Below are 22,857 nucleotides of genomic sequence, written 5' to 3'. Positions count from 1 at the left end.
TCAAACAATATTGTATTTTTGGAGTAGTGGTAGTGCCAGGGTTCTTAATAGTAGGACATCAAAATTTTATGTGCATAATGCTTGTTTATAACAAAGGTGATTTTTAATTAGCAAATTACTGATTTGGCCACAGTCTTTGTACTTTACAGACAGGTTTGTTGTTTTTTTTTTTCTAATCATTGCTTAGTAAGGGGGATTTTTTAGTTGGTTTTGGTTGGTTGGTTGGGCTTTTTTAATTATTACTGTTACTTAGTAGTGCCTGATTTTGGTTTCTAAACTACTTGTACACTAATAAGAGTGTGGTACCTCAGCATTGCCAGAAAACTCGAGTATTTCCACAGGTGTTTTCTCTCTGCAGTAGATTTCTGTTGCATAAAGATGGTAAATTCTGCTACTGGTGCCATTGTGCGAAGTATTGCCATGTCACAAGTTCTAGCAGAGGCTCCAAAGTCACTTCAAGTAAGTGAGATGGACTGGGAACAGCCCTGAGGAGAAGGACTTAGGAGTGTTGGTTATGAGAAGCTCAACATGACCTGGCAATGTGTGCTTGCAGCCCAGAAAACCAACTGTGTCCTGGGCAGCATCAGGAGCAGTGTGGCCAGCAGGTCAAGGGAGGGGATTCTCCCCCTCTGCTCTGCTCTGGTGAGACCTCACCTGGAGTGCTGGGTCTGACTCTGGAGCAACCAACAGAGGAAGGTCATGGAGCTATTGGAGTGAGTCCAGAGGAGGGCCATGAAGATGCTCACAGGGCTGGAAAACCTCTCCTATGAAGACAGGCTGAGAGAGGTGGGGTTGTTCCAATGCCTGATCACCCTCTCCCTAAAGAAATTCTTTCTAATGTCCAACCTAAACCTCCCCTGGCACAACTTGAGACCTCTTGTGCCCTCTTGTCTTGCTGAGAGTTGCCTGGGAAAAGAGACCAACCCCCCCCTGGCTCCAACCTCCTTTCAGGGAGTTGTAGAGAGTGATGAGGTCTCCCCTGAGCCTCCTCTTCTCCAGGCTGAACACCCCCAGCTCCCTCAGCCTCTCCTCACAGGATCTGTGCTCGAGTCCCTTCACCAGCCCAGTTGCCCTACTTCTTACAAGGGTTTGTAGTGATGGGATAAGGGGTAATGGTTTTAAGCTGAAAGGAGGTAGATTTAGATTAGATATTAGGAAGGAATTTTTTATGGTGAAGATGGTGAGGTGCTGGCACAGGTTGCCCAGAGAAGCTGTGGATTCCCCATCCCTGGAAGTGTTCAAGGCCAGGTTGGATGGGGCTTTAAGCATCCTGGTCTAATGGGAGGTGTCCCTGCCCATGGCACGGGAGTTGGAACTAGATGATCTTTAAGGTCCCTTCCAACCCAAAACATGCTGTGATTCTGTGACATCCCAAGGAATGTCCTTCAGGCTCGTTACTGTAGACAAACTAAACCAGCAGAGCTTCTCAGGGCTTTCACTAAAGCTCTCTACAGGAAGAACTCTCTTCTGAGGCAGCTTCAGACAAAGCTCCTTCTAAAGATGGATTGATGAATCCTGCTTAGGTAATGGGCTCCTAAGGAATCTGGCAGGCTGTTTGTAAGTGAAAGTGGTGAGCAGACTTGGAAAAATATGTGTTGAATTGCTCTGTCTAAGGGCTTGGTCATCCAGTCCCAGTATCTGGAAGAGTTCACATATTCTTGGAGAGCTTCAGATACCACACACTCTACAGCCCAGGTCATTATGGGTCACACTTCCTCATTACATCTCTCTAGCTAGGGCTGTGGTGGAGGATGAGGTGACAGGCTTATTAATATGCATATTTATCTCATGTTTTGCTCACTTTTTAGGCCTGTGGATGGAAAAATTATACCTGCTCGGCCTCCCCCACCTAAAGGTGCTCCTGGAAGGCCACCTCCACCAAAACTGTCTTCAGCCAAGACCTCCTCCCAGAAGAATGCTCTGCCACGATCCACTTCTGACATTGCTATTGATAAAAAACCCAGCAAGTTCAGATTGGGGCCCAAGAGAGCAAAAAGTCAAGTCTTTAAAAATCCAGATCCAGCATTACCTCCTAGACCTAAACCAGGTCATCCTCTCTACAGTAAATACATGGTGAGAACTGGGATAGAATATCTGAGACTGTAGTTTAGAAATCAGTGCTGGTTAACATAGTAGTGAAAAAGGTTGTAAGGTGGGTTAGTGTGATGTGGCTTTCAAAGTGCATCTTTTACCTTCATCTTGATGCTGTATTTCCTTAGAAAAATACTAATAGATAAACTGTGATAACTACTGAAAGGTAACAGTGGAGTGCATGGTATAAATGCAAGGTATAGGTGTAAGTGTATGTGTATTTTTGTGTGTATGTGTAATTTTTATATATAAGACTTCCATGCAGAAATTTTGGTTTCAGGCTATTTTACAGTCAATTACAGCATGTAAAATTATGCTGAATAATTGCATTTATACATTGTTTTTCCTGTATATGCCAAATTGCTTAAAAACCTGGGGGGGCATCAGAACTTAAAAAGTAGTTTACTTTGCTTAATCAAGCCTGCAAATTGTGAGGGTTGTAATGTCAGTTACCTTACGTTTTCATCCTATTGATGCCATTCCTTTTCATTATAAAAGTGTTGCTTTTGTTATTGCTTGTGTTATTAGGAAGTATTAAATATAAATAGTTCAATATAAAAAGGTGATAGTCTTCCTCCAGGTACTTGAAATTGGTCCATGATCAGAGCTGGTGACTGCTTAAGCTGGTGCTGTTGTCAAAAAACAGCACCCACACAACTCTAACATGAAAAATGACAACATTCAGCATGAAGAAGAAGCTTTCTGTTGCCTTCTCCTTGATCTTTACTATTGGATTCAGATCCTTGGTACATCAGAGGAGCAAGCAAGAGAGAGAAATTGATATGAGGAACAGCTTTGAGATAAGGGAAGCGTGTTGCTTCCTCTCTGGTGTAGTCACACCTGTTCACCTAAGGGACTTGTGACTTTTTGTAGATTTGGGTTTTTTTCAGTAGCAGGTCATGGATAGTTCTCTCTCCTCGAGTGTTCCTGCCAATGAAATTTTCCTCCCAGGTTGTTTTTCCAGTGCCCTCCATGACAAATGAATACATTTCCGTGTCAGTGTGTTGCTGAACATGGTACTTAACCCAGTTAGGTGGCTAGGACACCTTTAAAGCAGGTGGCAACACCTGGGTTTCTCCAGGTGGCAGTTCCTATGGCCAGCAGTCCTGTTCTGAATGCCTTCCAAAGGAGGGTGTCTTCTTCCACTGGGCTCTTAAACGAGTTACCTGTAGTGGGTGGTTTGAATAGTGCCACTGTCTGACATTTTCACTTGCAGAGGAAATTCCAGGTGCTCAGAATTGAAACAAACTCTTCCATTTGCTTCTCTTTCTATTCAAGTTACCTGTGCCTCACGGAGCTGCCAAGGAAGAATGCCTTCCCAGGAACCCTGGAGAACTGTCCTGTAAGGTAAGGCATTTTTTTCTGCTGGTAAATATTTAATGAGTGAGACTCCCGTATACATTGAAGTACCAAGTGCTTTGGGCTTCAAAAGTTACACTGAGAAAAGTAATAGTGGCTTATTAAATCCTTGTGTTTCTTTAAATACAAAATCAAAACAACCACCAGAACAAAACCCAATAATGGTGATTTGCCTTATAGCACAGTGACATTCTACTTAGGGAGCAGGGAGACAGTAATTACTTGGAGTGCCAGAAGGGAGATGAAACTGTTTAAGTTCCTCTGCCTCATAGAAAGATAATCACTCCCTTGGCTGAGTAGCTGAAAAGTGAGGAAAAGATAAGCAAGTAGTTTTATGAAGTGCTATAAATGATGTATCAGTGGATTGGCCTTGACATAAGAATTTCAAAGTATTTTTCTATCTCTGCATCTACAGAATTTAAGCTGCTTTTAGGGCATGGCTGTATTAATACTAAATAGCTATATAATCTGTAGCTCTGAGCAGCCTTTTTGATTATTATCAGAAACCTACATGGCTGAAATAGATTTTCATTAATTCTGTTGTAATTCATATTATTCTGGCCTTTGTCAATGTTGGGATTTTTTTTGTTTGTTTGGTTGAGGTTTTTTTGTACCAAATAACTGTAATTCACACACAGTGATTGTCATCAGTGCAGTCTAAAAATTCCTAGTGGGTGGCACAGAGAAGAAAGCTTAGCATTTTGAACATTATTTCTCTATATAAAGGTCCCACAACAAAATTGTCATTTCCTCTCAGCAAGCAAAGACCCTGTGATTTGCTTGTCCCTCTAAAAAGCTTGGCAGCTGGTAGATACACTGCCCTCAATGACTGTGCTGGGGAGAGTTGGGCTGGAGAGTTCTTTGGGAGCCAGGAGGAGTAACTGGTGGCACACAGTGCCAAGCAAAATTTGACCACAACCCTTGCAATGAGAGTTGTTGACAATGCTCCAGCTTTTTGACCCACAGAGATAGCTGAGGCTTTGTCTATAGTGGACACAGTCCCATGCCTTCCCTTCCTTCAAGCAGCTTAAAAGCAGATTTTGGTGGAATGCTTTTCAGGTTTACACTGGTGAAAGGTGAATTCTGACTCACAGATGTGTGACCAATACCAACTGTGGCATCCCAAGGTGATTCTTTGGACCAAATGTTGTTCTGGTGTTAAAGTCAGAAAATTACCTTCAGAGTCATGACAGAGAATCTCTGTATCTTTCATGATTTACAAACTACTTGGATTTATTTGTTGTTGCCAGGATTCAAACCCTCCAAAAGTTTCTGACACAAGTGCACCTCATGCTGTAGTCCTGCATGATTTTCCTGCAGGTAAGTAGATGTGAATAGTCTTGTTTTACTCCAAAACTTTCAAATGGGAAATTTCTTTTGAATTAAGAGCTTAAATACTATGAGGAGGTTTAGCCTGCAAGGTCTACACACAGAGTAGTTCAAGTCCATGGGCTTAGCTATAGATAGGCCAGACTTTATTAGTTAAAGTTAACTGGTTTTGCAAGTATAATTAAAACTTTTTGGAAACTCATTCTGCTTTTGTCTGTGGTATCTATGTTAAGAAGATTTTACTTAGAGAAAATCAGTAGGTGTGAAAACTACTGTTGACTGAAATTATGCTGTTTTACAGAGCATGCTGATGACTTGGACCTTCATTCTGGAGACACCGTTTGTCTTTTGGAGAAAATCAATGCTGAGTGGTACAGAGGAAAATGTGGGAATCACACTGGGATATTTCCTGCCAGCTTTGTTAAAGTAGTTGTATGTAGGCTTTGTATACATTGGTTTTCTGCTCCTATTTTAATACAGCTCCTGTGTGTTTTACTCCATTCTCTGGTTAGATAATCTTTTCCCTCTGGCAACATGGGAGACATAGCAACTTGTTTGTATGGTATTAGAAAGATGTTTGATGTGGCACAACCAGTTTGTGTTAAGGGGATTATTTTGCTCTTAATTTGAAGCCAAGTGAGAAAATCATGGCCCTTACCAGATTCTTTTTGTTAACTTAGGTAGCCTCCCAGTGTCTACAGAGCAAATCATTTTTCACAGCTGCATCCCTCAGTAAGGTGGCTGCTTTTTGTGCCTTGCTCCCATTTACCAGTTTCTGTCATGTTCTTGTCTCTGGAGAGGTGCTAAAATCAACACTTTTATAGCCATGTAGAATTAGGTCAGAGCAGCCGTTGAACCCCATGAAACATGTTTGGGTTTTTTTCTCAGAATATTTTTTTTTTCCAGCTGGATCAATTCACCTAAGTGGCTGCAAAAATGGTTGTGCTGGCATGGTGCAAGGAGATTGTGTTATTGCAAATGAGCAGCTTAAAGCAATCCTGATACTGAATGTGACACTTGACAGTAAATGGCAGGCAAGAGACAGGTGCTGTTTCAGAGCCCAGTAGCAATTAACTGAGCCCTTCATCTTCAAGGACTGGTTTAGTGCCTCAAAAGCTGGGTCAAATCTATTGCAAACCAGAATATGAGATTAAAGTCCATTTTGTGGCAATAGAAATGGCCATTGGGCCATCCACACCACTCATGTGGACATGGAGGAAGCTAAAGTGACACCAAAATTCAGTGAAAGTGCATGGCTGGGCAGTAAAAGAGAAAGTCTGTGTCAAGCCACAACAAATGGCAGAGATGTGGGCAAAACAAGTATTTGGTATCCATCAGAGTGTGTGACACAGGGTGTGATAGTCTTACTGGAAAAAAACTTGAAAATTTCAGAAGTACTGAAGAATAAAAATGAGACTCATGGTTACTAATAATGGAACTATGCTGCATTTGCTTTAACAAGAAAAAATTGATGGCTGAATTGATTAGTTGCTTTTACAAAGAAGAAAAATTTAATTTAAAAGTTACTGATAATACTGATGGCTAACAGGGAAAAGAAACTATGTTAAAGCTGTGAAATGCATATTTTGGGTTAAATTCAGCATTGATCCAGACAGATACAACTTCTTAAGAGCTAAGGAAGGTGCATTTCAGATTTCTGTTTTAGTTGTAAAAGGTGGTTTCACTTGTGAGTGCAAATATCTTTTGTTTCAGTAAAATTAAAAAAAAAAAAAAAAATCAGGAAAAAAGACTGCTGCACTACCTGGGGCTAATTTGCTGAGTGAATTCTCCTGTCCATGTAGCTCCTCAAGCAAGAGCACTGCAAACATGGTTTATCCTACAAGGCAGTGTGATTTCCCCCATTCCTTCACATAACCTCATGAAACATTCTTGTTGATAGTGGCCCAAGTCTCCTCACCAGGGGCTCCAGGGGCTCCTGGCATGCAGTCGTCTTCTAAATCTCATAGCTCAGCCTTCATGTCTCACAAAAAATACACTTGAAGTCCTCCTATGATAAAGGACTTGAATTGGAGAAATGTAATTTAGACAATCAATACATGGATATAGCAAACAAACAGCATTCAAGTGATACTTGTGAGATGTGGTTTTGTTTGGAGGACAGCTGGCTACCAGAGCCCAGAAAGAATACATGTAAACAATAATTTTGTCTATTGTGATATATTAGTAAATATATAATATTAGTAAGTTATATAATATATATCAATATATAATTTTATATGTAAAATATAAAAAATATTAAAATATATTTTACATATATTAGTAAATACTAATATATTATATTAGTAAAATAGTATATTAATATATATATACTAGTATATTAGTAAATATATATTAGTAAAGATATATTGTAAACAGTAGAGAAAAATTACTAATTGAAAGTTGGGAGCTAAATGCAACAACATGTAGGAGCATCCAGCCCCATATTCTGTCACTCAGTCATGCCACAAGTAGAAACACTAAGCCAGCTTCATGAAAGACAACATTAAATTGTGCTCCTTGTTGCCATGAGATAGAAAAATGAGAAATGAGACAGAAAACCCCCAAATCAACATCAATGGTTGGATATATGGTCATATATCATAGCACTCCAGTAGCTATAGTCACATGGAGGTCATACCTGAAGCTAAAGTTTAGCTGAAAACCAGATTATTTTAAGCAGTGCCAGATTTCTTGTAGTTATGTTGCCATAAGCTTGAAAAGGAAAGTTATTTATTTTGTTGTCTTATACAGATTGATGTCCCAGAAGAAGGCAACAGGAAAAAAATACCCTCTTCATCACAGTGTCTTAAGTGAGTCAGATAAATCTTATTTTCTTTCTCATCCTGATTTACTATCAAGTAAAAAGAAAAATAACTTTATAGAAGATGTTACCTGCACTGAGGTTAATATGGTTAACAGCTTCTTCACCAAAATGCATTAAAAAACCAAAAAAGCTCTCAAAACTGAAAGTTAATGATGTTTTAGTTTTTAGTATTATGTTTAGTATTCGGTAAAAAAGCCTAAAAGCTCATTTAATGGCTTTAAAAATTGGTTTATCGTTTTATCATTGTAATAAAATATCTTTAATATCTTTACACAGATATAGTTCCCTTCACTCCCTCTTCCTTCTTCCTGTGAGCTGTAGTAGCATCTTCCATAATTTTTCATGAAAATTGGTTACAGAAACTGAATTAATCTGATTAACTTCAGCAGCATTGCACCCTCTGCTCTTTGCTCCCTGTGCTGTTACTTTCCTCCAGTATCCTCCTAAGATGTAACATGGTGTGGGGCTTCTGCTCATTTGAAAGAACAAGATAAAAGGATACAGAACATGGCTGTTCTTTAAGTAGAGAAATCTATCTAACCTTAAAGTGTGTAACTCTTTAGGTGAATTAAAGTTCCCCATGTCCAATTATCCCACGTATTTCAAGCTCTTTTATTTCTGATTTGCAGACATCTTGTATTAGATTTGTGGGCAAGGAACAATTTTTCATGAGTTATTGGATTTCATAATCATTCATTGCAGTAATTAATATATCAATGTGATCATTCAGTTTGTTCCTCACATAGAGCTTGACTTGCCTTTAAAGAAAAACAAAACTAATATTAAAATTTGCTTTTTGAATTAAGAAAAAAACAGAAAGCACATGCTCTGACACTTAGCAAAGACATGAATGGAGAAGAGGGATGGGAATCAAGCTTCTTACATTGGTTGTATCCTAAATAAAGAATTAAAGCCTATTACAACTTTTTTTTTTTCTAGCATGGTATTTCTGATAAATGAAAAACATCCATAGAGTAATTTCTTAAATTTATTGTAATAGTTTATGAAATTGTTACTTTTATTTAAGTGAGGAAAAATTGTCTTTTCAGTATTATACCAAATTATGCAAAACTTTACCAGACACACTGATGTTTCTATCTTTGATATATACTTTTTTCCTCATGCCTGGCATAGATTTTACAGAATAAAGTTTGCCAAAGTAGATAAAATGTAGCTTCCCCCTTTGAAATGTCCATCTATTTGGGACTTGGGGCAAATACACAACACTCACCACCTGCCCCTGTTTGACTGCATCTAAATTGGGTGCTATCTTAAAAAAACCCCACCAGACTGAACAGAGTTTATCAGGACGCTCACCTGGATAGGAGTAAAAATATAAACTGATACAGGTAGCTCAGAAATAAAGTGGGGTTTTTTGTTGTTGTTGTTTGGAATGAAATAGGGTGTTGTGCAAAATGCTGCAAGAGCCACAAACTGGGATGCTGAAGTTGTGTCCAGCTCCTCCAGATTCCATGCTCATCCTCCTCGTAAAGCTGAGATGTGAACCAGGGCTAAACCCCCAATTTTTTACCTGTTCTATATTGAGTGCATTCTGGTATCAATCCATATTTTGCACAATGCTGCCTTATTAAGTGGAAAATGATAATTAATATCAATGTAAGTTTCTCTTTTGTTTCTGCAGAGTCCCAAGATGTGTAGCACGATTTGAATATATTGGAGATCAGAAAGATGAACTCAGCTTTTCAGAAGGTGAAACAATTATCCTTAAAGAATATGTAAATGATGAATGGGCCAAAGGGGAGCTTAGAGGCACATCTGGAATTTTCCCCTTGAACTTTGTGGAAGTAATTGAAGATCTGCCTGGAACAGGTATAAATATATTTGAAAAAAACCTCTGAGAACATAGTTTTGTACTGCATGCACATAGGCAGCACATAGGAGAAAAGTCCAAAAGGACACTGAAAATGGGAAGGAAGTAGAAAAGGAGAGAAGGCAGATGATAAAAAAAAATCAAAAGGAATAGCTGGACTTCTGAAGAAGTTAATAACACTGTGACTGTCTAAAATCTCTACCATTAATGACATTTCAAATAGTCAATTGCTGCTGTTCTAAGTTGTCCTTTACTTATGTAGGTACAGGAGCAGCACTGAAGAACAAGGCTGAGGTTTCCTCTTCCCTTCCTCAGGTAATAAAATGTCATAGGTGAGGGCCAGAATTTACATAGCAGTTTCAGATTTACACAGGTTTTCTATTATAATGCAGATTAGCTGCACAATTTTAAACCTGAATGTAACACAACTGCCATAACACTCAGTGCTCCATGGTCACATCTTGAATTCTGACAGCTGCCCTAAACTGACTGAATTTATAGCTTCTGGCAAATTAACTTAAGCAAATTTTTATCATTTGTGCCTCAGCAAACTCTTTAGTTCTATTTTAGAACTAAAATGCAGTGGCCTAATTTTGAATATATTAATCCTGTGTCTTGCCTACAATGATAAAAAGGAATGCATCTGAGCCTAGATAAAATTCTGCAGTAATTGCTGAAATGCCATTCTAGTCTACATCTGCAGTGGCACTATTGTATGAGAGAAAGTCAGGACACCTGTGTCTGTACAGCTGCTTTCACCAGCATCCATCAGCTTATGGCTCCATTAACACTTCTAAAATTAATGCATTTCTTCTGTTCACTCAAATAGAACAACAGACGCCCAGAAGAGTGGTGTGAAGCACTTCATGATTTTACAGCAGAAACCAAAGATGATTTATCCTTTAAAAAGGGAGACTACATCCAAATACTGGAACAAGTCGATTCAGAGTGGTACAGAGGAAGACTGAATGACAAGGAAGGGATTTTCCCAGTAGTTTTTGTTCAGACCTGTTCAGGTACAGTTATCCTACTAATCAGCAATTCATTATTCCTTGGGTTGTGACAGGCATGACAGACTTCTTGGGCAACCCAACCTCCACCAGAGTCTTTAATATGCTAAAGCTAAAGTAAGTGTTGAACCACCCTCTCTACTGCTGGCAATACAATGCTCTAGTCACTAATACCTGGGAGGTGAGGTACTCTTTGTCAGTTTCAAGTGTGGTTTGAGCACAGACAAACAGAACCATTGAGCTTCCTTTAGTAGGATTCAGGGGTACAGAAGCTGGGGTGGGGGCCAGGTTCTCCTTCAGCTGAAGAGAAGCTCTGCAGAACAGCTCAAGAGGTGGTAGAACTGCAAATAGCTACAATTGCTGTGTCTTGGCACAGAACCTTTGTAATCCCCTTGGTGAAGCAAGGAATGAACACTGCTTAGTCTCACCAAGCTTGTTTGGTCCCCAAATCAATGCAGTCAAAACCTTCACTACAAAGTGACTACAAAGAAAATCACAATTTTCCTCATAGTTTTTGCAAGTAAAACCTCAAGTGAAAGGTGACAGGAAATAAATTCCACCTAACTGGCAAATAACACACAGCAGATGCCACTTCATCTCCAAGTACAAAGAGGAAAAGACAGCTTTTATTAGATATCACCATTGGAAAGTTCAAGTAAGTGAACTTTAAATCTCGTCCTCTTAGAAGCAGCACCAGGAAAATGTATAAAATGAAGTGGTGTCAGTAGAGATTTATTCCAGCAGGACAGTGAATTTGCTAAGTAGCAATTGAAATAACATCTGGATATTTTTCTCCACTAATGGGGATAAAACAAGAATGACAGGAAGCTTCTCCAAAACCAGAGATCTGTTTCACTTTAATCCAAATAACTTGTCTTGTCTGTGTTCTGCAGCCAGGGTAGAGCTGCCACAGTCTGTAGGAGGGAAGAAAGGAAAAGCCAAAGCTCTTTATGATTTTCATGGAGAAAATGAAGATGAGCTTTCCTTCAAAGTAAGTACCTAACTCAGCCCCATTTTCCTAAAGGTCTTACGCTCCCAAAGAATGCAGAAACCCAGGATTTCTCCACTGTGAAAATAGGCTTGGAATAAAAGAAAACCAAGAACATAATATCTATGCCTATTCTAATTCATTTGATAAATGGCTACTCCAAAAAAATTTTGCCCTTCTCACTTCTTTCATATTAGCAAAATCTTCATTGAAAAGGAGGCAAGAATTGCAAAATTCCTTTGCATTCCTAAACATGACAAGACAGTTACCCCATTTTGCAGTACATTCAGTTCTTGCTAAGTTACTGCAGCCAATGGAGCCTCTCTTTTAACTTGGAGGACAGCAAGGAGTGGAAGCAGTGCCAGTGCTACAGCAGTGATGCCACTAAGGGATACGTAGTACAGCAAAATGTAAAAGTTTTACAGTCTAATATGTAGTTGCCACAGCAGTAAGGGGAGAAATTAAATACTTGCTGGATGCCCAGATAACGTTAGGAAGCATGAACAAGAAACAGTGTGCCCTAAAAGGTTCAGAGTCCTGATTTAGGTAACTGTGTCCTCAAAAGCAAATTTCCAAGTAACAACAGGATTTCACAGTAGGCCCAAAATTGTGTTTATCTGCTGGAATACCTTATTTTTTTCTTCCTAAAGCTAGCAAAGTAATTAGCTTTAGCATTAGCAGCTTTCAAAGCTGAAAGGATAGATTATTCTTGAAAGCAGAAAAGGGGAATGAAGGTACTGTAGGAAAGGCCAAGACTATGACATTACTGGAGGTGAAGGGTGTCACATGGGAAGGTGAAAACAAGAACAAAGACCACACAGAGGAGCTGCAGTATACTGAAATGCCACATGGAGCATATTTGATTGTTTTCTTTTTAAGAAAAGGAAAGTTTCCAAAGGAAAGAGGAAGGTGCTAAAAAATATTAGGACTAAAATGAAAAGAAAAAAATTATTTGGAATTATTTGAATTAAAGAAACCCCTCACACACAGCTAAGAAGTAAGGCAGGGGGCCTGTGAGCCAGCTCTCTAGCACCTCTGCCTACCTGGAGAGCTTAAACAACACAAGAAATTATCCAGCAGTGCCATTTTTCCTGCTGGAAGGTGGTGATGTTTCAGCATAGGCAAGTATTTACCCTAAGAAAAGCTTCAGCTGGTGCTGGCAAACACTCTGAAAGAGATGTAACCAAAAGAGGAGACTGCCCACATCCTACTTCTCTCCTATTTGATTGATATTGCTTCTGAATGCCATCAGCTATGGATGCATTAATGTGAAGCTGTACTGCTTGATGTTCTCTTACAGGCAGGTGATGTGATAACAGAGCTGGAATCTGTAGACGAAGACTGGATGAGTGGAGAGATACAAGGAAAGTCTGGGATATTTCCTAAGAACTTTGTTCAGATTTTAAAAACACCATGAAGTGTTGCCTCTCTTTGGACTCCCTGCACACGGGAGAGAATGTTTTCTATCCTAAAGGCACAGAGAAGACATCCAACGTGTTTTGACTATCAATGTTTTGCACTACTTTTTCTAGACAGTCATACTAGTATCTCGAGGTCAAATAAGAAAATTTTAGTCTTTTGTGACAGTGTATGTAGTTATGCTTCATGAATGCTCTGAGAGCAAACACAAGCAGGATTTTTAGCAGTTTTCAACTAAGGAAATACTGTGGTGCAACACCATTTTAACTTAAATAGCATTCCAGTATGTTTACTATCTGGTATTACATTTATCATGCACAAAGTCTGCATAAATAAAGCTTCTATGGGCTTCTTTAAAACCTTTTTTAAATCCAAAAGTGTTTTAAAGATATAACTACAGCACTCAGTGTGTAGATCAAATTTGATATTCAGGTTTCATCACTGCTTGAGTTCCACGTTAGCAGTAGAATCAACTTCTTTTATGACTTTTAGGATAAGGAAGGTAACTGATATTTCATAGTTTAAAAATCTGATACTGGTAAGAGGGAAAACTCAGAAGGCAATCCTCGTGTAGCATTCTTCTATTCTTAGCCCAAGCTGCTCGTACAGGAAAAACACAAAAGTAGTATTTTGCCTCTTAATAAATAATGGTCCAACTGGTAAGAATCATCTTAGATCTGCCTCCCTTCCCCTCCATATGTTTTCCAGATATAGGTTTAGATTTTTCTGCTGCCCACAGTTCTTCAAACCCCCTCTTTTCCCAGCTGAAGTTAGTTGTGACAGACAGCATTTACTGAGCTTTCTCTGATCTCCTCTGTGCAGTAGCTGCACTATTCCAACTATTTGCCCCTCCACCCCCTTCATGTAAGTGGAAAGCCAATCTGCACTCTGTCTGCATTTCATTTGTCACTCAAGCACTGGAACATACCTCAGTAACACTATTCCTATCCTTAACATGAAGAATATTATACAGCCTTGGTTTTAGCTTTCAGCAGACACAGGATTAATTTTCAGTTTGTTACCACGTACCAGCTATACTGAGCATCATTATAAATGGTCTTTTGAGGCTGAAAGAAAAACACACCAAGCAAGAGGTTACTTCAAGAAGCTCTAACAAAAGCATTTAGTTAAAAAAAAAAATCAGCTGCAACTTGAACAACAAACTAAGACAGACATGACCGAGGTTGCTTTGAATTATAGGAATTTCTGGTAGCAAGTTCCTTTTTGCAACACTTGGCTTGCAAAAAAAAAAAAATTAATGCACCTTGCACTAACATTGCAAATGCTAACTTCATCAGACTGGAATAGAATGAATTTTGCTGCAGTTGGCTCTTTCATTGCTGACAGTATTCTGTCACTCTTGTACTAATAAGAAAAAGAAATGAGGGAGCTGTTAGCACAAGTCTACTTCAGAGAGATGCAGGTCACTAGGTATGAAGATACCCTTACAGGACTTCTTTTTCTGAGTCTGGAAGTTTAGATTGGGGAAAAAAAAAAAAAAAATCCAATGTTTGAGAGGCAGATGGAGATTGGAAGCTGGAATCATCACCACTGACCTTGAGACAGTTTTGTCTTAGTCATCTGCCTGCCTATAACTTATCAATAGAAGGTGCAGGTGTTGGGGCAACAAATAACTATTGCCACAGAAGACCAGGCAGTGTCTGAACTGGTGTCTAAGCAAGAGTGGCCCTCCAGTTCCCATGCACTGCACTCTCATCACCATCAGAGCAGGCAGAAACAGGCTGAGAGCCAAACTGAACCCCCATAGCAGGGAAGGGGTCACACTATGGCAGACTGCAGCTCACCTGAGGAGAGCCCCAGCAATGTGCAGCACAGACACGAGATCCTTGGCACCATTTTGCTCTGCAGTCACTGTTATGCCACAGTCATCACAGGTACAGACCCAGGCATCTCTTGGTTTTTGGTGGGTTTTTTTCTTTTTTTTTTTTTTTCCCCACTAGAAGCTTCATGAAGTGCTGTGCATTTAAACTGTGCCAATACCATTCATGCACCTGGGGAATGAAGATCACACAGTTTTAATAAGCTGAGAACTGGATTTCTACTTTCATTAAAGGGTTGAACAAAAATAAATTGTATGCTATTCTAAGAAGATGGAAACACAACTATTTATGCAGCTATTATTCAGTTTTACCATCCCCAACACGCAGCTCCTGCCCAATCAAACTTAAGTCCACCTTCCAGGACAACCCTTCCCACACTCCAAGCTCTCCTGCCAGGAGAGGCCAAAGCTTCTTGTTGGTTATCCCAAATAAATACACAGATAGCCTTCCTGACTCCTGCAAACCTCACTCGAGACTTTCCAACCCTAAAATTTCAGAGAACCACCCTATTTTAAAGGCTTCTTCCACCATGGCCTGTGCCAACACAATTCCTGAACCTCCAGTGAGCAAGGCAGGGTGAGAACAGCAGAACCAAGCAAACACCACATCAACAGGTCCTCCAAAGACACAACACACCATTATCTGAAGTGTATGTTGTTTACTTACTGTTTGTCTGGCAGTTTTATAAGATTTTGATACAATCTTGAATGTAGAACTGAATTTTTGTATTTTTTTCAATTTTCTCATCCCCTTTTTTATACCTATGTATTGACCAGTTGTTTTTGTAACTTCCACTGAATGTTTAAAGTCAGTGCCTGTCGTTAGGTAAAACCACTCTGCTTTATTTTAATCATCTCCTCCCTATCATGCAGGGCAGGAAGAGCAGCAAAGCCTTATATTCAGAGCAAGGAGTGCCATCTAAAGGCTTCCTGCATCATTGCAGGCAGCTAAAACAACACTGAAACAAGTCAGATGCTTGGCTTTTATAGGAAGGGATCTTCTCAAGTCCTGATACCCAGTATCACCATGAAACTGCATACAGATCATCGAATTCTGAAGGTGTACAGTTCATAATTTGCAAAAAAAAAACCCCAACCAACCAAACAAAAAAGCACCAAAAACCAGGAATGAGGTAGAGTGCAAATCCAAACTTCAGTATAGTAGCAAACTGCAGCTGTATCCTTGAAATTCAGCTACAGCCCCAGACAAGTAGGATAAGAAGAGACTTGTTTATCAAAACACTTTCATTTTGACCTACCCTCTTGAAATATCTTCAGGAAGACATCTTTGTTCTGTGTACAATTAACAGTGTCCTAAATAAATCTTTGTTAAGTCCAGTAAGTTTGTTATGGTACCTGTGTAAATTAAGAATGTATTTAACCAATAAATTTTTATAATTAAGTCATGATTGCATTTTTGTCTTGAGTTGTGGAGAGCTGAACTCTCTACTTAGCACATACTCAAGTCTCACTCTGCTTACACATTTAACCCAAAAGCAAAAGACAGACCCCAAACTTTACAAGTAGTCTGAACCCCTCAAGGGAATCCTGTTGGGTTTAACATGGTTCATTCAAGCCTTCTGACTGGGGTACCTTTCACACCTGGCACCTGCAGAATTGGTGGCACTGGCTGCAGGGGACTGCACAGGGCTGTGCTCTGGCAAGATCACTTGTGAGGAAGACGTGGGCTGAGCCTGAGCTTATCAGCAATTCTACACACCAAGTGTGCTCTGCTGATTGCTGCTATTCATACATCACAATTTTTCAGCTGATTTAATCTTTTGTACACAAAATTTAGAAGATGCACAACATTTTCCTTCCTGCTTACTTGCCTCCCTCGGAAGTAACTCTATGAAGCATGCAGCAACCCACAGCCCCTGTGTGCTAATGCCAGTGCTCTGCTCTTCAGAACACCAAACCAAAACAGCATGAAGCAGTAGAATTTTTTTCAAAACTGAAAGAAGCAAAGAATTTTTTTCAAAACTGAAAAAAGCAAAGAAGTCCTTCTTTCCCAAAATGCTCTTGCACTGGCCTTCTGCAACATATATTCCTCAGGAGTATAACTGAAGGAAAAACTAATGGGATAAAATGACATTCAAGTTTTCAGAGATGGCACCTTAGGATGTATTAACTCTCTGAAGTCTACAGAGTACAGTTGAGTTGCAGTGCCTACAAGTTGTTTGGTGGAATTCTTGCCCAGGAGAGAAAATGCCAGCCACACACCCATGACTAAAAAACTTTGACAGAGCCCACTCTAAAGGCAGGCAGGCACTGAATATATATGCACATTAATATGTACATACACACCTATACGGGAACCTGAGGGTCAAGGATTTTCAACCTCACCCCAGCTGCCCTAAACCATGGTTTTATTTTTCTTACCAGAGTGAAAAGCTTGTATCTTTTATTGGAGACGCAAAGGGATTTTGTTGCAATTTATGGCTTCAAAAGAGTCTGTCTGGGACTTTGGAGAAGAATGAATCCTGCTTGCTGAGCAGTAGAAGCACGGTGCTTTGCAGAGCTTGGCTGATGGCCACTGACAACACAGCTTCAACACTACAGCAGAGCAAGGCCTAAGGATCAAAAGCAGTTCTGTTCCCTTCAGCTGTTTCAGCATCCTGGAAATTCTGAGCACTTTTACCCTTCAGCTACACAAAGAAAGCAGAGCAGGTAGGCCTGTGCTTACAATCCAATGCAGTTACCTGACTATAAGTCATGGGCTATTTCAAGTTTCATCCCCCATATATTAAAACTAAACTTGGAATTGCAGCATGAAATCAGATCACCTACAGCCTTCTCATTGAACAGCTGAGGAACACCCTTTTAATTTTGCATATTACTTGCTACAAACACAAATTGTCAAGTAGGAGGTGTAAATCCCTGACACAAAGAGCACAGCCCTCACAGAAGCTTTTTTTCCCCCCTCTACCTTTGTTGCAACACTAACATTTCCTGGCATTCCTACTTTTCTTGTCCTAAGCTCTTTCACAGCTGACTGCAAGAGCCACCACCACTATCAGTGGCCTCCCCCAAGAGGTCAGTGCCACTGTGTTCTCAGTTACACACGTACCCACAGTTTAAAAGCACAAAGTTTAGGTCTGTTGCCCAGCTCTAAACAACACATGCTGGTATTGCAAAGTACTCCTTGCTTTTAGACAGAAAAACAACTCTTACACTGATGTAATACAAGCAAAAAATCAGACCTTACCAGATAATGGGAAAAAAGAGCTTTGAAGCTCCTTGCTGAGTAATTCTAAGTGCTTTATTTTTAGAACACAGACCACTGCCCTTTTATGACAGATTTTTCTTCCCCCTGAAGCTCCACCAGCTTTTCAACTGGGATTAGTTACCTTTTCAGTGCTGTTAGATGTTAATAAAACTACATTACAACCCCACTCTTAAGCATGTTCTGCATTTCTACACTGCTCGGAACTAACACTGCCTCCATAATCAATATTACAAAGTGCTTTTAGTACCTTTTCAGTGTCAAGAGACCAAATCTATCCCATGAGAGGGAATATCAAATAAATTACCACATACATTAAGCATACACATTTGTAATCCCAAGAAGTAGTCTGATAAATCCCTAAGACTTTCTTATAATAAGAAAAGAAAACCCTGAAATGGTTAAGTTTCCCTGACTGGCACAGTGCTCTCCTCTTTGAAGCACACATTACTAAAATAAGAAGCTACAACCTCTGCACAAACTTGCAAGTTTTGCAAGGACCAAAATTACTGAGAAAAAAACAACATGCAGAATCCTTGGTGGTGCACTTCAGAACAACACTTTTCAAAAAGGACAACACTCCTTCTTCCAGCCATCTCACAACACCAATCATGAAAAAGCCTCCAAAACAAGTAATTTTTTCTTTTTTTTTTAAAAAAAGGCAACAGGTTAACCTTATTTAAACCCCATTCACATACCCAATACCAATGTTGTCCAGCAGCAATACAGGCAACCAAACACCAGCTCTGTATATTAAACCTTTTATTTTTAACCAATTCTTAGTTTCAGACAGACTCCTGCACAGGTGGCTCATATCCATCAGCTCGCTCCACTTTAGTGCCTGCCTCATCCCCAGAGGGTTTTCCAGCACCACCACCTTCACCATGCAGCTCCATCAGCTTGCCCACTAAAAAAAGAAGTATTGCAGTGAGAGATGCACCTCTTTAAGTCTCTGAATTTGTCATCACACACACATTAAACCACCAGAACATTTAATGCAGGTATGACCAAGTTCATTCCTGAAAACTCATGCAAGGAGATGCTGCTGCATAACTGAGGGACAAAAAACAAGCAATGAAACAAGAGCTACACAAAGACATTGCTAACTAAACTTTTTTTTTTTAGAGGTGAGTCAGGAGCCTATTACTGCATCATATGGGAACGTCAGAAAATGGGAAAATAGAATCATTCCATGTCATCTGGGACCGAAACATTTTGTCATCATTCATTCCCAAGCCAAAGCCTTTAAACACACAGCAGTGGTCTCAGACAAGGATCTAAAAAACTCCCAGCTGATCAATCACTGCTGTGTCAGACTAGAAAAAGCCTTCTAACTACCACAGATCTGTAAGCTTCATCACATTTACCTAACAGTAAATGCATTTTAAAGTAATGGCTTCCCCACATCCTCCTCTTAAAACACATACAGTTTGCCATAATCAACTTACACTCAAACTTGGGCTTCTTCAGCATCTTAACCTTGCGGACATAGACATCATGAAGAGGGTAAATGGACTGACATGCCTTCTCTATGTCTTTGCCAATGCTGTCTGGAATCCTGAGAAATCAGAGAACACAGCAGTACCAAAACATTAAAAGTTGTCCCTGCTTCTTAATCAGCAAGACAGGCTTGAAGTAATTCTTAAGAATACACAAAACAGAAGTTTTTATCATCAACGCCATCTTCATTTCCTTCACGCACAGTGTGAGTACAGGACATACTCTCCTTGCAATGCAAGCCTGCTCCTTTTGAGAGCAAACCTGCAATCAGACTTTGGAACCAAACACCACACTTTGGGAAAAATTAATCCTAGCAGAAGATCCTGCAACAGTCTCTGTCTCAGCTGATCATAATTACAATTTTAGTCTGTGAAACATGAATGCAGTCTCTCTGGAGAGCCCAATTCTACATTTATGCAAACATGATGGCTGATGGAAGTCAAGTATGATGCAGAGACCACCAGAGAATTCATAGGAAATGGCAGATCAGCTTTTACATGAGGGACCTTGCCTGAGGTCTCTGCAGAACATAAGCAAAGCACCAGCATTCTGCAAGTATTTGGTAACAACTGACCAACAAACACACAGGGAACAAAAAAAATAAAACGCAGCCAAAGCTTACAGCTTATTGACAACTTCTTTCAGGTCGTTGGTCTGGACCTCTCGGGTCATGATTTCCATCATCTTCCTGCGAATCTGCCGAACCTGCTGGTGCTGGGCATAGGAAGTTTTGCGGATCTGGTTGTTGCGCTTCTTCGTGAACCCCACGCAGAAGAGGCGCAGGAGGTACCCGTCCGTGGTTTTGACATCCACGTGGGCTTCAATCATTGTCTGAAAGAGAAATGCTCTTTAGTCTTCTACATGACAGACAGGCTGCTAATGCTCTTTAGTCTTCAACGTGACAGACAGGCTGCTAATGCTCTTTAGTCTTCAACATGACAGACAGGCTGCTAATGGTCTTTAGTCTTCAACGTGACAGGCATGGCTCCTCCAAGCCATCCACCCGAGATGCAGGGGTGGCTGACCCCGCTTCAAACACAGCTCTGCAGCGGTTCCCTCCTTTCCTACAGGAGGCAACAAGAAGTCAGACCTGGCTCGTTACACACCTGCCATTTTTTGACCATGGAGCACATTTTATCCCGGGTGAGGTCCATCCCATGGAAGTTGGTCAGACAATTTTTGCCCTGGACGTCCTCAGTTATCAGCTTAAATTTGCGGAAGGCCACCTCATCGTTCTGCAGGTCAGCCAGGCTGACTTCAAACACGCGGCCCTTCAGTCCATCAGAGGCAATTTCTGTGATATGGAACAAAATAAAGCACCTTTCATAAACATTACAGAAGGGTTACTCAAATCACAGACTGAACTTCCATCTGATGTTTCCTAATAGTAGGTGATGCCACTCGTTTCAGAGCTCTCAGGTTTATGTGTTTCTTGAACGAGATTAAAGTCAGCTTATAAAAGTACATTCTGTATTTTGGTAAATTTGTGAGGAGTTTTTTTTAAAGATTTTTGTATCAGATGATCAGCACAAATGCCAGTTTACTGCAGTAGTTTTTAAAGTAGAAAGGATTACAAAATATTTGGAAATTATGAACTCTCACGACAAGCTAAACAAGTAGCTCTGCATCTTCTCAGCAGAGATAAAGCAGTAACAAAGACTGAAGTACCTGTGTCATGCTTGGTTTATGCCCCTCATCTTACTTCTTTCACATGTATACAGGACAAAATTAACAAGCTTCATGACTAAGTATAACCAGAATAGTACAATGCATTATTTCAGAAAATACTGTTACCTATCTGGCTCACCCAGCATTCCTGACAGGCTTCCTTTTCCTAAGGTGTCCCAGGTCACATAAAATATCTCATGATGCATCTACATCCCCCATCAATTCTCACTTTACCTAAAAGCTTCAAATTTCAGTCCCTTCTAACACAACAGTCTTGATGATGCTATTATGCCAAGGTGTCCTATAACACTGTCTCCACATCTCCACCTGTGATAATCAGCATGAGTGTTTAATTCTTAACTTTCCTCATATCCATCAGGCCACCACAAGAGCATTTCTTTAGAAACTTCAGACACACCCTTCCCTACCACATCCCTGGTTTGGTACTCCTGAACCAACAAGAATCACACTGTATTAACTTCCCTGAAAATAAGCTTCTACTTAAACAACCCTGTCGACTTGACAAAACTCATTCAAATCAAGCAATCAAATTAGAAGTCCCCTTTTTTTAACTTCCAGATTTGTAAAACTATAAGCAAAAAGTATGTATCAGTGTTCTTTGATGGAATCTCCTTTGGCACTAATACCTGGAGCAAATCATCTCCCCCCCACTACGCAGCAATACTGCATAAAACCCCACTACTCACTAGTTCCTTGAGTCCTGGTGACAAGTGTCTTCCCAATGTTTCGGATATTAAACATTGCTGGTGCTTTGACATCATACCAGTCCTTCTTGGAGAAAGGATCAACCCTTGATTTAAATAAATCAGAAATTATTTTTTACAGATTTTCTCGGATTAAGGCGAGCTGCAGTAAGAACTTCCTCCCCATAAATGGAAATGCAAACATCAAGATTTTATCAAATTTAGCACTAACAGGTTGTCAAGCATGTGAATACGGGCAATCAACAGTGCACGTTACAGTGAGACTGACATTTACTTAAAAAAATTGCAACCAACTGCAGAAACATCGTACAGTTCTCAAGAAACTAATTCACTACAGGTCAGGCTACCCCTCTGGAGCGATACATGCGACGCGCTTAGCAGGTAACTTCCCCACGGAGCTCCCACTTCACAGCGGTGCACTGAGTGCCTAACATCCCCACGAAGATCCCGTTTCACAGAACGACTTCAGGAGCTAAAAGGCACCACACACAATGACGCTGGCACGGACACCACCCGGGAAGCCCCGCTGCCGTGCAAACCAGGCCAGGCCCATTAGGCCCGCTCCTCCAGCCTGCAGGCCCAGAGCCGGCACTGCCGCCCGACAGGCCGCCGAACGCTCCCCTTCCCGAGACCACGGCAGCGGCGGGCAGAGGCGGAAAGCGCATCTCGCCCGGGACCCGCTGTCTCCATGCCGGGAGCAGCGGCCGCCGCCCCCCCACCCTTACCCGGGCCCTCCCCGTGGTCCGCCCCACCCGCAGCCACGCAGCCCGACCCGCGCCCAGAAGAGGCCCGCTCCGGACCGCCGCCATCCGCCCCGCATCCACGGCATCCTGCCGCCGAGGCACGTCCCCCGGCGCTTCGGGGTCCCGTTCCCTCCTCTCCCAGCCGCCCTTACACTTTTTTCTTGGCGCCTTTCTTGCCGCCTTTGGTGAGCCGCTTGTTCTTCCCGACCGCCATGGTCCCTCCCCGCCGACGAAAAGGACGGAAGCTGCCGCTCGCGCGAGATTATACGAGACTGGGGCTCGCGCGAGAAGTGAGGGCCGCGGC

At 40.8% G+C, this 22,857-nt stretch overlaps 2 protein-coding genes and 1 non-coding gene across 10 annotated transcripts in view; 1 reads left to right on the top strand and 2 right to left on the bottom strand.

The window, feature by feature from the left end:
• The window catches only part of SH3D19 (SH3 domain containing 19), an 83,667-nt gene extending 67,574 nt beyond the window's left edge, over window positions 1-16,093 (top strand). For all 8 annotated transcript variants that reach the window (XM_071742921.1, XM_071742920.1, XM_071742928.1 and 5 more), the window contains 10 exons: window positions 1,809-2,073; window positions 3,370-3,438; window positions 4,701-4,770; window positions 5,081-5,211; window positions 7,531-7,589; window positions 9,246-9,433; window positions 9,697-9,749; window positions 10,264-10,450; window positions 11,338-11,435; window positions 12,733-16,093. In XM_071742921.1, coding sequence (XP_071599022.1) covers window positions 1,809-2,073; window positions 3,370-3,438; window positions 4,701-4,770; window positions 5,081-5,211; window positions 7,531-7,589; window positions 9,246-9,433; window positions 9,697-9,749; window positions 10,264-10,450; window positions 11,338-11,435; window positions 12,733-12,849 — 1,237 coding nt within the window. In that variant the 3' untranslated portion in view covers window positions 12,850-16,093. The remainder of the gene's footprint in view (window positions 1-1,808; window positions 2,074-3,369; window positions 3,439-4,700; window positions 4,771-5,080; window positions 5,212-7,530; window positions 7,590-9,245; window positions 9,434-9,696; window positions 9,750-10,263; window positions 10,451-11,337; window positions 11,436-12,732) is intronic.
• Window positions 16,094-18,664: 2,571 nt separating this feature from the next.
• On the bottom strand, window positions 18,665-22,857 carry RPS3A (ribosomal protein S3A). Its single transcript, XM_071742919.1, has 6 exons — window positions 22,706-22,857; window positions 21,793-21,896; window positions 20,524-20,711; window positions 20,040-20,248; window positions 19,366-19,475; window positions 18,665-18,824 (listed from the first exon to the last, which is right to left on the bottom strand). The coding sequence occupies exons 1-6, from the start codon at window positions 22,765-22,767 to the stop codon at window positions 18,703-18,705; spliced, it is 795 nt and encodes a 264-aa protein (XP_071599020.1). The 5' UTR covers window positions 22,768-22,857; the 3' UTR covers window positions 18,665-18,702.
• Window positions 19,078-19,147, bottom strand: LOC139796383 (small nucleolar RNA SNORD73). Its single transcript, XR_011725982.1, has one exon. It is a non-coding gene; the product is annotated as a small nucleolar RNA SNORD73 (small nucleolar RNA).

The sequence above is a fragment of the Heliangelus exortis genome, chromosome 4 (assembly GCF_036169615.1).
Source record: "Heliangelus exortis chromosome 4, bHelExo1.hap1, whole genome shotgun sequence".
In the NCBI taxonomy this organism is placed as follows: domain Eukaryota; kingdom Metazoa; phylum Chordata; class Aves; order Apodiformes; family Trochilidae; genus Heliangelus; species Heliangelus exortis.
This window is presented reverse-complemented; position numbering and strand designations above follow the sequence as displayed.

Excerpts from the sequence above, each read along its gene's own strand:
- RPS3A (XM_071742919.1), bottom strand. The coding sequence starts at position 22,767 with ATGGCGGTCGGGAAGAACAAGCGGCTCACCAAAGGCGGCAAGAAAGGC. Across the intron at positions 19,476-20,039 it reads AAAGAAGTTGTCAATAAGCT|GATTCCAGACAGCATTGGCA; the intron begins GTAAGCTTTGGC and ends CTGATTTCTCAG. Across the intron at positions 18,825-19,365 it reads GAAGAAGCCCAAGTTTGAGT|TGGGCAAGCTGATGGAGCTG; the intron begins GTAAGTTGATTA and ends TTCTTTTTTTAG.